Genomic DNA, 12,731 nt, shown 5'->3' on the forward strand with positions numbered 1-12,731 from the left:
TGTAGAAACCTATCCTGAAATAAGTGAATGTCTGTGAAGGTAGCAAAAACTTCTATCTGCAGGAATCAACCTTCAAACATGAGACAAATGGAGTTTGCTATCAAATGCCTGGTGACAGGTGCAGAAGTCTCATTGGATAAAACAGAATTTTTAATGATTATTTCAAAAGCTGCCCAACAAAATATTTGGTCATGAGGACTATGATTTTGGATTAAATCTGTTCTTTTTTCTTCTTATTTTATTTTGCACAGTATTCTTTGGAACTAAAATATTAAAAAAAAGAAAAAAAAAACAATGATTTTTCGTTGATTTACTTGATCTATATTTATATTTAATAGAATATTATCCTGTTTTTGATTTTTTAGTGACCAGTGTTCCATTGACAAACTATTTATTCATGCCTGTTTGAGCTAACTGAAGTGGGCCTAGTAGATAGCCTTGAGGAACTCCATCAGTCACTTTCAAACCTTTGAATAACATTGTGAACAAAGAAACAAAATTGTGCAAAGATAAAATAAAGAGTTTCTCTTTTAAAATGCATCTTTACTGAATACTAATTATCCAGATTGTATCAATTTAGGTAAAAACAAAAAAGACTGTATCATATCACTACATACAGTAGTTGAATATTTTATGTATCAGTTCGTGGACCTTGTATCAAGATGCATATCAAATTATTTGAGAGGGAAAAATTACACATGATTTTTTGTGAATAGGTGTGTAATTAATTCTCACCCAAATTTTCCCCAAAATAATATGCATCATAAACAATATTGATGTAAACCAACATTTCCTCCATTGAAAATGTATTAAACAGCCGTTACATTTGATTAGCCCTGTAACGCTCACTACATCAAAGAATTGGTAGAAAAGTTTATTTTTTTGGAATCAACATGTTTTTAACCCCTTTGATGAAATCTACAAAAATAGCAATATCCTTTTTGCATGAGATATGCTGTATTTAGGGTTAATTATATGTTTGGTGATTAAAAAATATTTTACCTTATTTACTCACTGTCTCATAATTTGATCCACACATTTTAGCATGGTATAACTCTATGTAAAAGAATAAATATTAACAAATTTTGCATTATTTCAATATATAAAGGAGTCATTTACAAAAATCAGTAACAATAGATGAGTTATTTTCGAAATAAAGTTGTGAAAATTAGCTAAACTTTTTCCCGCCAAAAGTCTCACGGAAGCAGCCATTTTGAAAATAAGCAGGTAAGGCCCTTCTACTGCCCCTAGTGGAATGAGGATGAACTACAGGGCTACACAATGGGGTTTTAAGGGAAGTTTTGATCATTTTAATGAGATAGGGGGGCCACAGAACGAATTTTATTTAATGATTATATAGGGATGAATGTATTTTGATTAAAAAGAGAAGTTCTGAGTAAGATGTGAGATGTTGAAGTGATTTGAGTCTGATTTGATTAAAACATAAACAGCTCCTCTGTCAGTGATTAACCATTTTGATGGGACTCCTCCCTCTATAATCGAATTTACAGATGAACAATTTCAATAAATCATGTTTTTTATGGTTCAACAAATTAAAATGATATACTTAGTTTGAATATCTTTCCCAAACTATGGCGCGTGGACTCTTGATGCTTGAGTTAATCCTCTTAGAAGTGTGGGGGAATTCTGCGCCTTTTCTCCTGAGAATCATATGACTCAGTCAGCGCCGAGGAGGCGTTCCATGCGCCGCAGCTGCAAACTCAGCAAGGAGGAGGCAGCCTCCATGTTCCAGCCAGCAGACAGACCCCCATGCAACCAAAGCGACCCTCATGTTCTGGATGAAGTTTGCTGCGTTTCCGCTTTTACTTTGCATGGGTTTTCAGTGGTAAAACCCCCACTTTTCATGTTGCAGCTGTAGGGTATTTTTGTGTTTTTTATGTAAATGTTCAACTCTCTAAAGGAGAAAGGGGAAAACTACTTTAAAACTTAATTTGCTTTAGTTGCGCGCCGGAGACGAGTTTGGCACACTTTTACGCGCCGACTCCAAACGGTGCGCAAAAGTCTTCCAACAACACTAGAAGAAATTTCGACAAAATCAACAACAGATCTGATTTAAAACGTCATTTTTGTCAACTCAAGTTTCCAAACAACAACATTTTTTTTTTACTCCAAGTCAGTGAAAAGTCCACTTTTGGCGCATTTCCCTTCATTTTTTTCCTCCAAACTCCCCGGATAACTTTCAGTTGGACATTTTTTGCAGCGTCTGCAGGAAAACCACGTCATCCGGTGAGACAGCTCCTACATTTTTTCTCCCCCCCTCTTCTCTTCGCTCTTGGATCATCATCATCATTGTGAGGAAAAGCTTAAAGACTTGGAAGCACGCAATCATGATGACTGGATTTAGACTCAACTTGTCGCCCCTAAAGGAACCTCTTGGCTTCATCAAACTGGTTGAATGGGTAAGTTGAGTTTCTTTTCATCCGATTTTTAATGGAAACTGGAAGAGATTTCATCAGATCTCCAGGAAAATGACTTCTCAAGTGTTTATCCAAACTTGAAATGTAAAAAATTAAGAAGAAAAGAGTAACTTTCCATTTCCCAAACCTTTATTTCAGCAACTTCTGAATGTGTTGGGCCGGTTATGTGTGTTGCTTGCTCTGGCCTGCCCTTGGCACATCTCAGTTGTAGATTAATGTGTCCCTAACTAATAATTTACCTCACAATAACCAAGCTGTTTTGAACTTTATCAACATGGTGGAAGTCATCAGTTCTGCTCCACAAAAGTGGGTCAAATGAGTCCAGTGTGGGTTCTCCATGCAGGCCCAGTTTCTCTGTTGCTCCATTTTCTCCTGACGCCCTCACACACACACACACACACACACACACACAGTGAGGCGGTAACAGTCATCTGACCTGGAACAAGGATGCATATTTGTGTTTCACATGAGCTCCCTTCACATTGTCTTCATTTGACAACAAAAAACTAAGAAAACTGAGTCATGAAACCTAAAAAACAGTTGAAAAAAGATCAACCTGATGGTTTTATGGGACTTTTTTTAGTCCAAGGTCTTGATTTTCAAACTGCTGCTGTGATTTAATTGTTTACTTCGTGGAATCTGATAATCAACTGAATGTTTTTGGGCTTCAAAAAGATGTTTGAAGGACAAAAAAACCCACCCTTTGCTTCGGAAATTCATAGCTGGAATTTAAATTATTTGTTCTAAACACATTTTTTAGACTGGAGAGCTAATATTTACATTTTGTAACCATTAAAAATGATAAAACCAAGATAAAATAGCAGAACAGAAAACCTTTCTGCAGACATGTTTTTATTCCATTCATCTAAAAGCACATTTTTTAAATTTGCCTTTGGCAATTTTGCTAAATCAGCTGCATGTGGTGGACCAAAAAAAATGTTCCAACCAGGAAAACTTGTGGCCACTTCTATGAAGTTTGGTTTTTGTTGGGAAAAAAAATGCCAGATAAATGTTTCTGTATCAAAAATAGCTGTAATAAAAAAAAAGGTGAATAAAAGTGACTTCACTCTGTAAAGGCTGCACATGATTATCCTAAAAATAATGCTAATATCAAGAAATATAACCGTTTTTTATTTAATATTAGAACAATACTATAAGGGTTTGTTTCCCAGTGTTCTATTTGTATTATTTTTGCTTCTAATGTCAAAGCATGTTTGCTTTTAACTCCGTAAAAAATCATTTTTTTCCAGTATTTTATGATCATGACTGTATGTTGCCAACAAAAACACCTCATAAACTCTTTTAAAGTCTCACTACAACAATAATATGAACAGTTATATTAATTATTTCTTTAAAAAAAAGTGCATCACCAATGTAAAAAAATCAAATGTTTTAATATAAATTTAAAAAGTAAAATCATATTTAAATATTAAAGACATTTATTTTATATATATATATATATATATATATATATATATATATATATAACTTGCTGTTGATGGAATGAGCTGTCTTGTCGTTTCAGTAATTTGGGTTTTTTATGACGGAGTTAGATAATAATAGGCATTGAAATTATTTTAGACATTTTTTTAAGTGTTCAGCGGGGCCCCCCATAACTTGGGGGGCCCGGGTATCGCCCATTTTTGTCTAATGGTTAGTGCGTCCCTGCAAGCAGAGAGCTTGTGTGAATTTACTGCGTAACAAATACGATCTTTTTCAAACAGAATTTTTTTGTTCTGCTCCTGAACGATAAAGAAATACCCAAAAAAATGCAATTTTAAGCTTAATTGTATTTATTTATGCCCAGTTTTTATCAGAGTGGGTTGTTTAAAAAAAGGTTCCTAGCAGCTAAAATTAAAACTATGTGGTAACCTTAAAAAACTTAGGTTTTACAGCAAAAAATTAACAAAATAATGAAAGGTCAGTGCGTGTTTTACCATCTGTTTGCTAATAAAGCTGCTAATGCTATTGCCCTGTGACCCAATGCCTGAGCCCAAACAACAGGAAGTGGAGAAAAGTCACATCTGGAGAAACATCTGGAGAAAGGCGCTGAGCTGTGTGTGGGAGTGTGTTGTAGCCGTAGTTTTGTGGTGTAAAGCTCAGGAGTAAAAGTCAAGAGTCCTGGTGTAAGCACTTCTCAGCGTGCTTTCCAAACCGAAAAGGAGCGGTCACTTTAAAGTGTTTTTTCCTGGTGTGTCTTTTCCGGTGTTTTTTTTATTTTTTTTTTTTAAATGCAACTCACTTCCTTTCTTTTTTTTGTTTTTTTTAATTTACTCATCCAAACTCAAGAAAGGCCAGTCAGCAAGAAAAAAATGGGAAGGATGCTTTTTTCCAACTACTATCGAAATGTTTGATTGACCAAGTGGAAAGGGGTGTGGCTTTCTAACAAGCTCACTCCTAATTGGCAAGAGTGGTTGCCATAGAAATGTTGACCCAGACAAACCAATCACTGGTTACTGATTATTTCTGGGTCCATCGTGGCGATGTCCGTATCGCAGAAAAATGGCGACAATTGACTTCATTTGGTTTGAACCAGAAACAAGTCATTTTCTAGTGGGTGATGTCACACTCGCACGGCCCAGTTAACAGTCAATTATTTCAGGACTTCTGCACAGAAAAAAAGAGGGTGATGGGTTGAGTTTGGGTCAAAATTGAGGTAAAAAATGTAAAAATATATAAATAATTAATGTTTTTTTAAGCATTCACAGAAATAATGAGCAAATATTGGCCAGAATTGACTAAATAAACCTTAATTTATGAAAATAAAACAGTTTTTTTTTTTACAAAAAATTAGATAGAAACAAATCTGTGCATTTGGTCCATCCGTTGACTGTATATAGAGAATTGGACTGAGTGACCCCTCCCGCCTGGCGTTTCAAACAGGAAGTACCCGTTGCTTCCAAGAACCCAAAGACTTGTTTTGAGAAATAAACAGCTATTACTCAGTCATCCTATTTGTCAAAATCACCGTTCTTGCGCTGATATTCTTGCTAATCCTAATTTTTTTCCTACATTTTTGCTATAGTGCGAATTATTCAAGTTATAAACTGACCAATCAGATGGCTCCATTAAAAGTACACTGTAAAAAATGAGAGAGAGTGAGTGGTTGCCATAGAAACGTAGACTACGAGTCATGGATTACAGAGGTTCCAACATGACATCAGACATAATGCTAAAAAATGGTGACTGAATTGACTTCAGTTGGTCAGAACTGCAAGTATGTTTGAGTCAATGTTTCTATGGCAACACTCTGGCCAATCAGGAATGAGCTTGTTGGAATGTTCAACATGAGACCACATACTATTATTGAGGCATCTGATTGGTCAGTTAACTCGAAATAAAGACAAAAATATATAAAAAAATGAGGATCATCAAGAACAGAAAAAAAAAAAGTATCTGATCAAGAATGGTGATTTCGACAAATAGAATGACTGATTAATAGCTGTTTATTTCTCAACAGAAGTCTATAGATTTTGGAACCAGCGGGTACGTCCTGTTTGGAATGCTGGGGTTCAGTCCAGTTCTCATATACAGTCAATTGGAAACAGAAAGACTTTAATACGGCTCAAACAAGCCGACTTAATAACACAGGAGAGACACAGGTGAGTGGGCGGGACCCTTAAGGAGGAGCCACGGCCGACCAACACAGAAAACAAAAGATTTAGGGGCAAATCAAAAACCAAACCAAACCAACAGTCAGAGGCTTCTATAATACTGAGAGGAGGGGGGAGATCTGGCAGCTTTCTGCTATTGAGTCCACCCTCAAAAGTGCAGTGTGAAAGCATGTCAAACCCATTGAATTTGTGAAAGTTTTAGATACCTTTTGCTCATTTGCATAAATTCCACTGAACTATTCTGGTATAGAAGTCCCATTTATGCATCAACAAGAACCTTCCAGAACCCTAAACCCTGAGAAATCTTCGAACTCGATCACAACCTGAAACAATCCAAACGCTGTATGGATAAATCAGTGAGATTCCGGGTTTCAAAAGACGTTTTTTGGGGGGAAGGTATTTCACTAAAGGGATTTCTGAGGACATCCTGTGCATCAGGCCGGAACGGTTTTCAATCGGTTTGAACTCCAGAGTTCACAGAAATGATTGACCAACAAGGATTGCTCCAGAAGGGAAGTGCTAAGAAAGGAGCCTGAAACCTTTCTCTCATTTATTGTTGATGTTTTTAAATATGCTTTAAAAGTTCAGAAAATCCTTTTTAAAATTCATAGATTTAAAGTGTAATTTTAGGGAGAAAAAAAAGGACAATTGCTGGCGGGAGTGTCATCATGTGGGCCTTCATTACTGCAACAACTTATCAAAAATAAATAAATAAAATGCAACCTGAAAGCACCTTAAGACCTTCAACAGAAGCTTGTGTATGTCACAATCTCAGCTGATAACATCTTGCTGAATCAGCAGCGAAACACTGATATTATTGAGTCGCAATGAGCTCATTACACAGAAAACAGTGTGATTATTCTTACTGCAGCTGTTGGACTGAGCCAGCAGGCCTGAAAGAATCACATCTGTGTTGGTTTTATGGGAAGCGTTGGCGTCACATGGTCAGAATCAGATGCTTTTCTGGCTGAGAGAGGTGCAGAGCATTAAACGACCACTAGGGGGACCACATTTGTAAGACAGTATTGATTTGAAATGGCTAATATTTCACACTATACACTGTAAAAAGTGAAACGTTGGATCAATTAACAAAATTTGTTACATTTAAATATATTCATTTTTTATTCCATTTTTAATTTGATTAAATTATTGACAAAAGTTTTTAAATTTGATGAAAACTAATCATTTTAAATTACTAAAATGTTGATCCCAGTGACAGTTATTTAGTTGTAGTTCCTTAAAAAATATATTTTGGGATTTGTGTTGATGACTCAACAATAAATCCTGCTTTTTTACACTCATTTTATCCTCATATTGATATTTTAAGGATTTTATGTTTCTTCTCCTGTCTGTTTAAGCTCACCGCCATATTTGCTTTTGGAACCTGTGCCGGATTCTCAGGGAGGAACATCATATCTCTTTTCTGTGGCGACGGCAGGAACGACACACTCACTGCTAACTTTCACTACCCATTCAGGTCCGTTTTTTTAGTCCTAAATTCAATGTGAATTAAGTAAATCATTGAAGGGAACCCAGCTGTAACAAGAAGGTGTCTGATATCATCAGCCTAATGCAAAAATTATACAAGTCACCCTAATTTTAACTTAAAAGTGTTAAGAATTGTTGAGTTTTTTTAATTAAAGGCTAAAACTAGAAAAAAAATGTAAGGTTAAGGTCCAGTTTTTTCCAGCAAGGTTGATGTCTGTAGTCGGATCCTCTTGAAATATTCCAATAAAATAATTTTTTTTCTTCCTTATTTGTTTTTTTAGGTTGAGTCTGATCCCGCTCATTGAGGGAAACACCTCCCTCTGCAACCACACAGTCAGTACGACGCATCTGATGGGCGACGCCTCCTCATCGGTGGAGTTCTTCGTAGGAGTCGGCGTCGTCTGCTTCCTGTACTGCATGGCTGCTCTTTTGGTGTATCTAGGCTACATGCACGTCTACAAAGACTCCGACTTTGGACCTATTTTAGTGAGTTTATAAGCAGACAAACGTGGAAATAATATTTCAGGCACTTGTAACCTTTTTTTTGTTTGTTTTTTAACAGGATTTTGTGATCACGGCGATCCTAGTCTTCCTGTGGCTGGTGTGTTCGTCCGCCTGGGCAAAGGGCTTGCAGAATGTGAAAGATGCTACGAATACTGATGGCATCGATGCAACTGTGGCAATCTGCAAAGGCGGCAACGTCACCTGCGCGGTCACCGAGTTCGCCAACATGCGGACTCTCAACCTCTCTGTGGTGAGAAGAAGAACTTTGTAGATCTACGCACCGTAGTAGATCTGGAGAACCAGAGAAAAGAGAAACATAATCAATATATGGCACTTTTATTCCCTTCAGTGTGTTGCTCATGAATTGATCCATGATCATTAATAATATTATCATCATTAATATTTTGTTTTGTTTGTGTTTTGGATCAGGTTTTCGGCTACCTCAACATGCTCGTGTGGGCGGGCAACGCCTGGTTTGTGTACAAGGAGACGCGTTGGCATTCCCAGAAGTTCGCTTCCCAATCCGGACCAGGACGGCAACAAGTCCCCGCACCAATTTAACACCTGAAAAATCTACACACAACCACAGGCATAAAGAAATGATGAAGTCCCACTTTAGCCACACATTGAACGCACATTATTATAAGGTAGAAGTTGAAAAAGGAAGGTCAGATCAGGAGATTTGTTCTTTTTTTAGCTCAGGACTTCTTCTTCTAAAAGTAACATCCAAAGCTTAAATGAGCATTTTAGAGCCAAATCAACTTTTTATGTCATTATATTCCTTGCATTTTTATAGCAAACCTTTATGCAAAGATGCAAATTCTTGTCTATTATCAAGCAGCTGAAAAAAAAAATGACAAGACTGTGAAGTTTATTTTTTCTAGGACCCACTCCGATCACCTTTAGATCCACTTTGTGTTATTTCCTTATATGAAAAGTGCTATATAAATAAAGATTGATTTGATTTGATCCAGTCTAAAAGCACGTCGTTTAATTACGATTACTCTGTTTTTAGTCAAAATCAAAAGTTTTCTAAGACAAAGTTGCTCCAGAGTGGTGGAAGTTCATCAGAAATTTGCCTCTGAGTTGTGGGTGGGACCATTGAGAAACTCCGCCCCCCCTTCCCCTCAATATTTCAGAGGAGGAGGATTGTGGCCCTGCCCAGTGTATCTTAAATACACTTTTTCAAACAGTATTTTTTGTCTGCTCCTGATTTACAATATTTGAATGAAAAAAATGCTCAGAAATAATAATAAAAATCAACATTTTAATCGGAGTGGGTCTTTAAGGACCGAATTTTTGACTAAATGTTCTAATTGATATTTTTTTCAAACATCATCTACAATATTTTAAATTAATTATATTATTCACTGTGACACATTTATCATAGATTAAAAAAAGTTAAATAAAATAATTTAGTAAAAAAAAAACAACAACAGTTTTGTGTTAAATACAGTCAGGTGATTAGTAGTAACAGAATATAAACATTTAAGCCATAAAAAGTTTTTTTCTTTTCATACAACTATTTTTTGGTTTGTTTTTTAAGCATCAAAATATATAATATGATCTATAAATATATAAATATTAAAAATGAAATTAAATCCAGCCATTTTATGAAACAAAAATACATACCTTTTTTAATTAAACTCAAGCACAAATATATCTAATAAAATTTAAAATGGTGCTAAATACATTTTTTTGTTTAAATACAAAAAAAGCACTTGATAATTTAGATTTTTTTAAGTATGGAAAATGATGCTGCTCTGAGTGCAATCCTCTGACTTCCAAGGTACCAGCAAACTCATATTTCCTTTTTTTAAATGTTTTAACATGTCAGTTTTAGCCAATTTGTCTTCCTGATTTTACCTGTTAGGATGATTTTGGTTTTCCCTTTTTTCCAATAAATTATCACATGTATTCTTCTTCTTCACGTGACACCAAAATGTTTTCAACATTTGTTTTGTACATTTTTTTGTCTGTCTTTCACTTTTAAATAATTACATTTTTTGTATTTCTTGTGTTTTCTTTGTCTTTGTTGCCGGACGATGAAGTTAACGCCTTAAGCTTTAGCCAAAGTGAATAAAACGGCAAATACATAGCGATGCTGCTGTGGTAATCATTGTTGATCACGTTGGAGCTTCATTAGTGACTCTTCTACATTTTAGATGCAAAAGCAACAATTTTTTTATGAGCAACACAACTAAGACTATTTTATTGTGTTTTTTTTCAATAAAAATGAAAGATTTTCATCACTGGTGCCGCCTGTTTTTTGACATTATGCATCTACCGGAGGGGTGTCAAACTCAATCGCACAGGGGGCTAAAATCCTAAACATACCTTAGGTCATGAGCCGAACAGGATAAACATTTATTGAACACACTAACGCAACATTTTTTAAAATTTAAAAATGTAACTTTTTAACATAATTATGATCTACATATATAGGATTATCTGCAATAATGCTAGTGTGAATGCTGTAAGCTGAATTTGGCAGCTGAAGATGCTAGTGCTGAAAGTTGAAGACGTTGAAGTTGTTAGCTAAAAATGCTGAAGCTGATAGCCAGCTAAAATATGAGCTAAATGCCAAATTAGCCTAAAAAAAACGGGGGAAAAAAACTTAAATTAGCCAAAACAGCTAGCATTTGGCTGAAAAAATAGCTAAACTTCAAAATATCCTAAAAAAAACATATATTAGCCAAAACAGCTAGCATTTAAATATTGGCTGAACTTCAAAATATCCTAAAAACAGAAAAAAAAACTTAAATTAGCCAAAACAGCTAGCATTTGGCTGAAAAAATAGCTAAACTTCAAAATATCCTAAAAAACAGAAAAAAATCATATATTAGCCAAAACAGCTAGCGTGTAAATATTAGCCTTACTCTAAAACAGCCTAAAAAAACTAAAAAAAGTCTAGATTAGCCAAAACAGCTAGCATGTTGCTGAAATATTAGCTAAACTCCAAAATAGCCTAAAAAAAATCTTAGTAAATGCCAAAATAATCCAAAAAGCTAGCAGAATGCCAATTTTTAAAACTTGAAAACCATAACTTTTTCATATAATTATGAATAATAAAAATGTAGGAATATTATTCCAGAGTAAATCAACTTAAGCCTTAAATAATTTTCAATATTTTACCCTCCATAAAAAATATATATTGTCAAAATCATACAAGTTAAAAATAAGCTCAATAAAACATTGGGCCATTAATAACAAAAAAGTAAAATGATCTGGAGGGCCGGATCCGGCCCCCGGGCCTTGACTTTGACACATGGGATCTAGTGGAACCACTTTTGGTAAAATATGTGTTAATTTTAACCATCCCCCCCAGTTTTTATAGCATGACGAAATAAAACAGAATGTTTTAAGCTGTTAACTTATAAAAAAGAACAACATTGTTCTTTGAAGCGAGCTTATAAATGATTCAAAGTAAAAGATGAGTGTGACTAACTGGTTGGTCGCGTTCCCTCTGAGAATACATTGTGAGGAGAAGAAACAGCATAATGATCCAGTCATTCTTTTACCAGACTGAGTGTGTTTAGCAGAAAGAGAGCTGCAGAACGAGGATGTGTGTGTGAAAGGATGTTTCGCCTTAGAGATGATCATGGAGAGTATTTAGAGTCTCACTGCTCTGATTATTGTCATTTCCTCACCTTCATTTAAGGATGTTTTTTTTCTTTATCCATCAATTTCTCTCTTGCGTCCTCTTAAAGCTGACCTTCCATTATCTGCTGTGATGTGATTTCTAATCTAACCATTTTTTGTCTGTTTTTTAACAAAATTGCATTCCAAAATATAAAATCATTATTTTTTTCTCTTGTTTTTTTGCCTGAATAAAAAATAAATGAATAAATAAAATATAGCTCGGTTTCCAGCCACAAGAGGTCATTGTAGTGCCATTAGCTTCCCCCAGAAGAACCACTTCTATATGTGATTGGAGTCAAACAGCATCAAGAAATATAGATATTTTTTTCAATTAATAAATCAATTTCTCAGTGAAGAAAGATTTTAGAACCAGTCTATAAAAAAATACTGGTTTAATTTCCTGCTATATCAAATTTGAATTATGTTTTGGGGATTTTTTTGCTTGTTTTTTTTTAAACAAACTGCAAGTTTCTTTTTATGTTTTTTTTTCTGAAATATCATGTTACAGAGATGCTCAGAGGCAGTCCTGGTTTGTTTGGCCCCTTGGGTGAAACACTACCCTCTCTCAAGCCCCGTCCCCCAGGAACTAGGACTGGGCGATACTGATCATTCTGATATTGATCTGATATCGATCAAATATCGATCTGATACAATCCGATACTGGTCTATATTGCAGCTACTGATACCAATATTGAAATTTTTATAAATGCGGTGGATCTAAGATGAAGAGAGAGCTGTACCTGAATTTCATTGTACCAAGTATAATGACAATAAAGACGTTCTATTCTATTCTATTCTATTCTATTCTATTCTATTCTATTCTATTCTATTTTAACCTCAAAATCGTTATTATTTTTAATCGCTATGAATGTTTTTTTTAAGTTTCCCTTTTTAAATTACTTGATAAATATAAAAACAGAATTAGAACAATATTTTCTGTTAAATGGGAAATAGTTTAAAAAAACTATATCCCAAACGCCAAGTTCCATGACTGGAATTTGGGCCACAGAGGCAATCTCCTTTGACTGCCACCCAAGCCCATTGC

At 35.0% G+C, this 12,731-nt stretch overlaps 1 protein-coding gene across 1 annotated transcript; it reads left to right on the plus strand.

The window, feature by feature from the left end:
* Nucleotides 1–1,608: 1,608 nt before the first annotated feature.
* On the plus strand, nucleotides 1,609–9,474 carry sypl1 (synaptophysin-like 1). Its single transcript, XM_024287941.2, has 5 exons — nucleotides 1,609–2,420; nucleotides 7,411–7,529; nucleotides 7,822–8,026; nucleotides 8,103–8,294; nucleotides 8,474–9,474. Exons 1-5 carry the CDS (start codon nucleotides 2,349–2,351, stop codon nucleotides 8,603–8,605), a joined length of 720 nt encoding a protein of 239 aa, XP_024143709.1. The 5' UTR covers nucleotides 1,609–2,348; the 3' UTR covers nucleotides 8,606–9,474.
* Nucleotides 9,475–12,731: the final 3,257 nt, after the last annotated feature.

The sequence above is a fragment of the Oryzias melastigma genome, linkage group LG23 (assembly GCF_002922805.2).
Source record: "Oryzias melastigma strain HK-1 linkage group LG23, ASM292280v2, whole genome shotgun sequence".
NCBI lineage: Eukaryota > Metazoa > Chordata > Actinopteri > Beloniformes > Adrianichthyidae > Oryzias > Oryzias melastigma.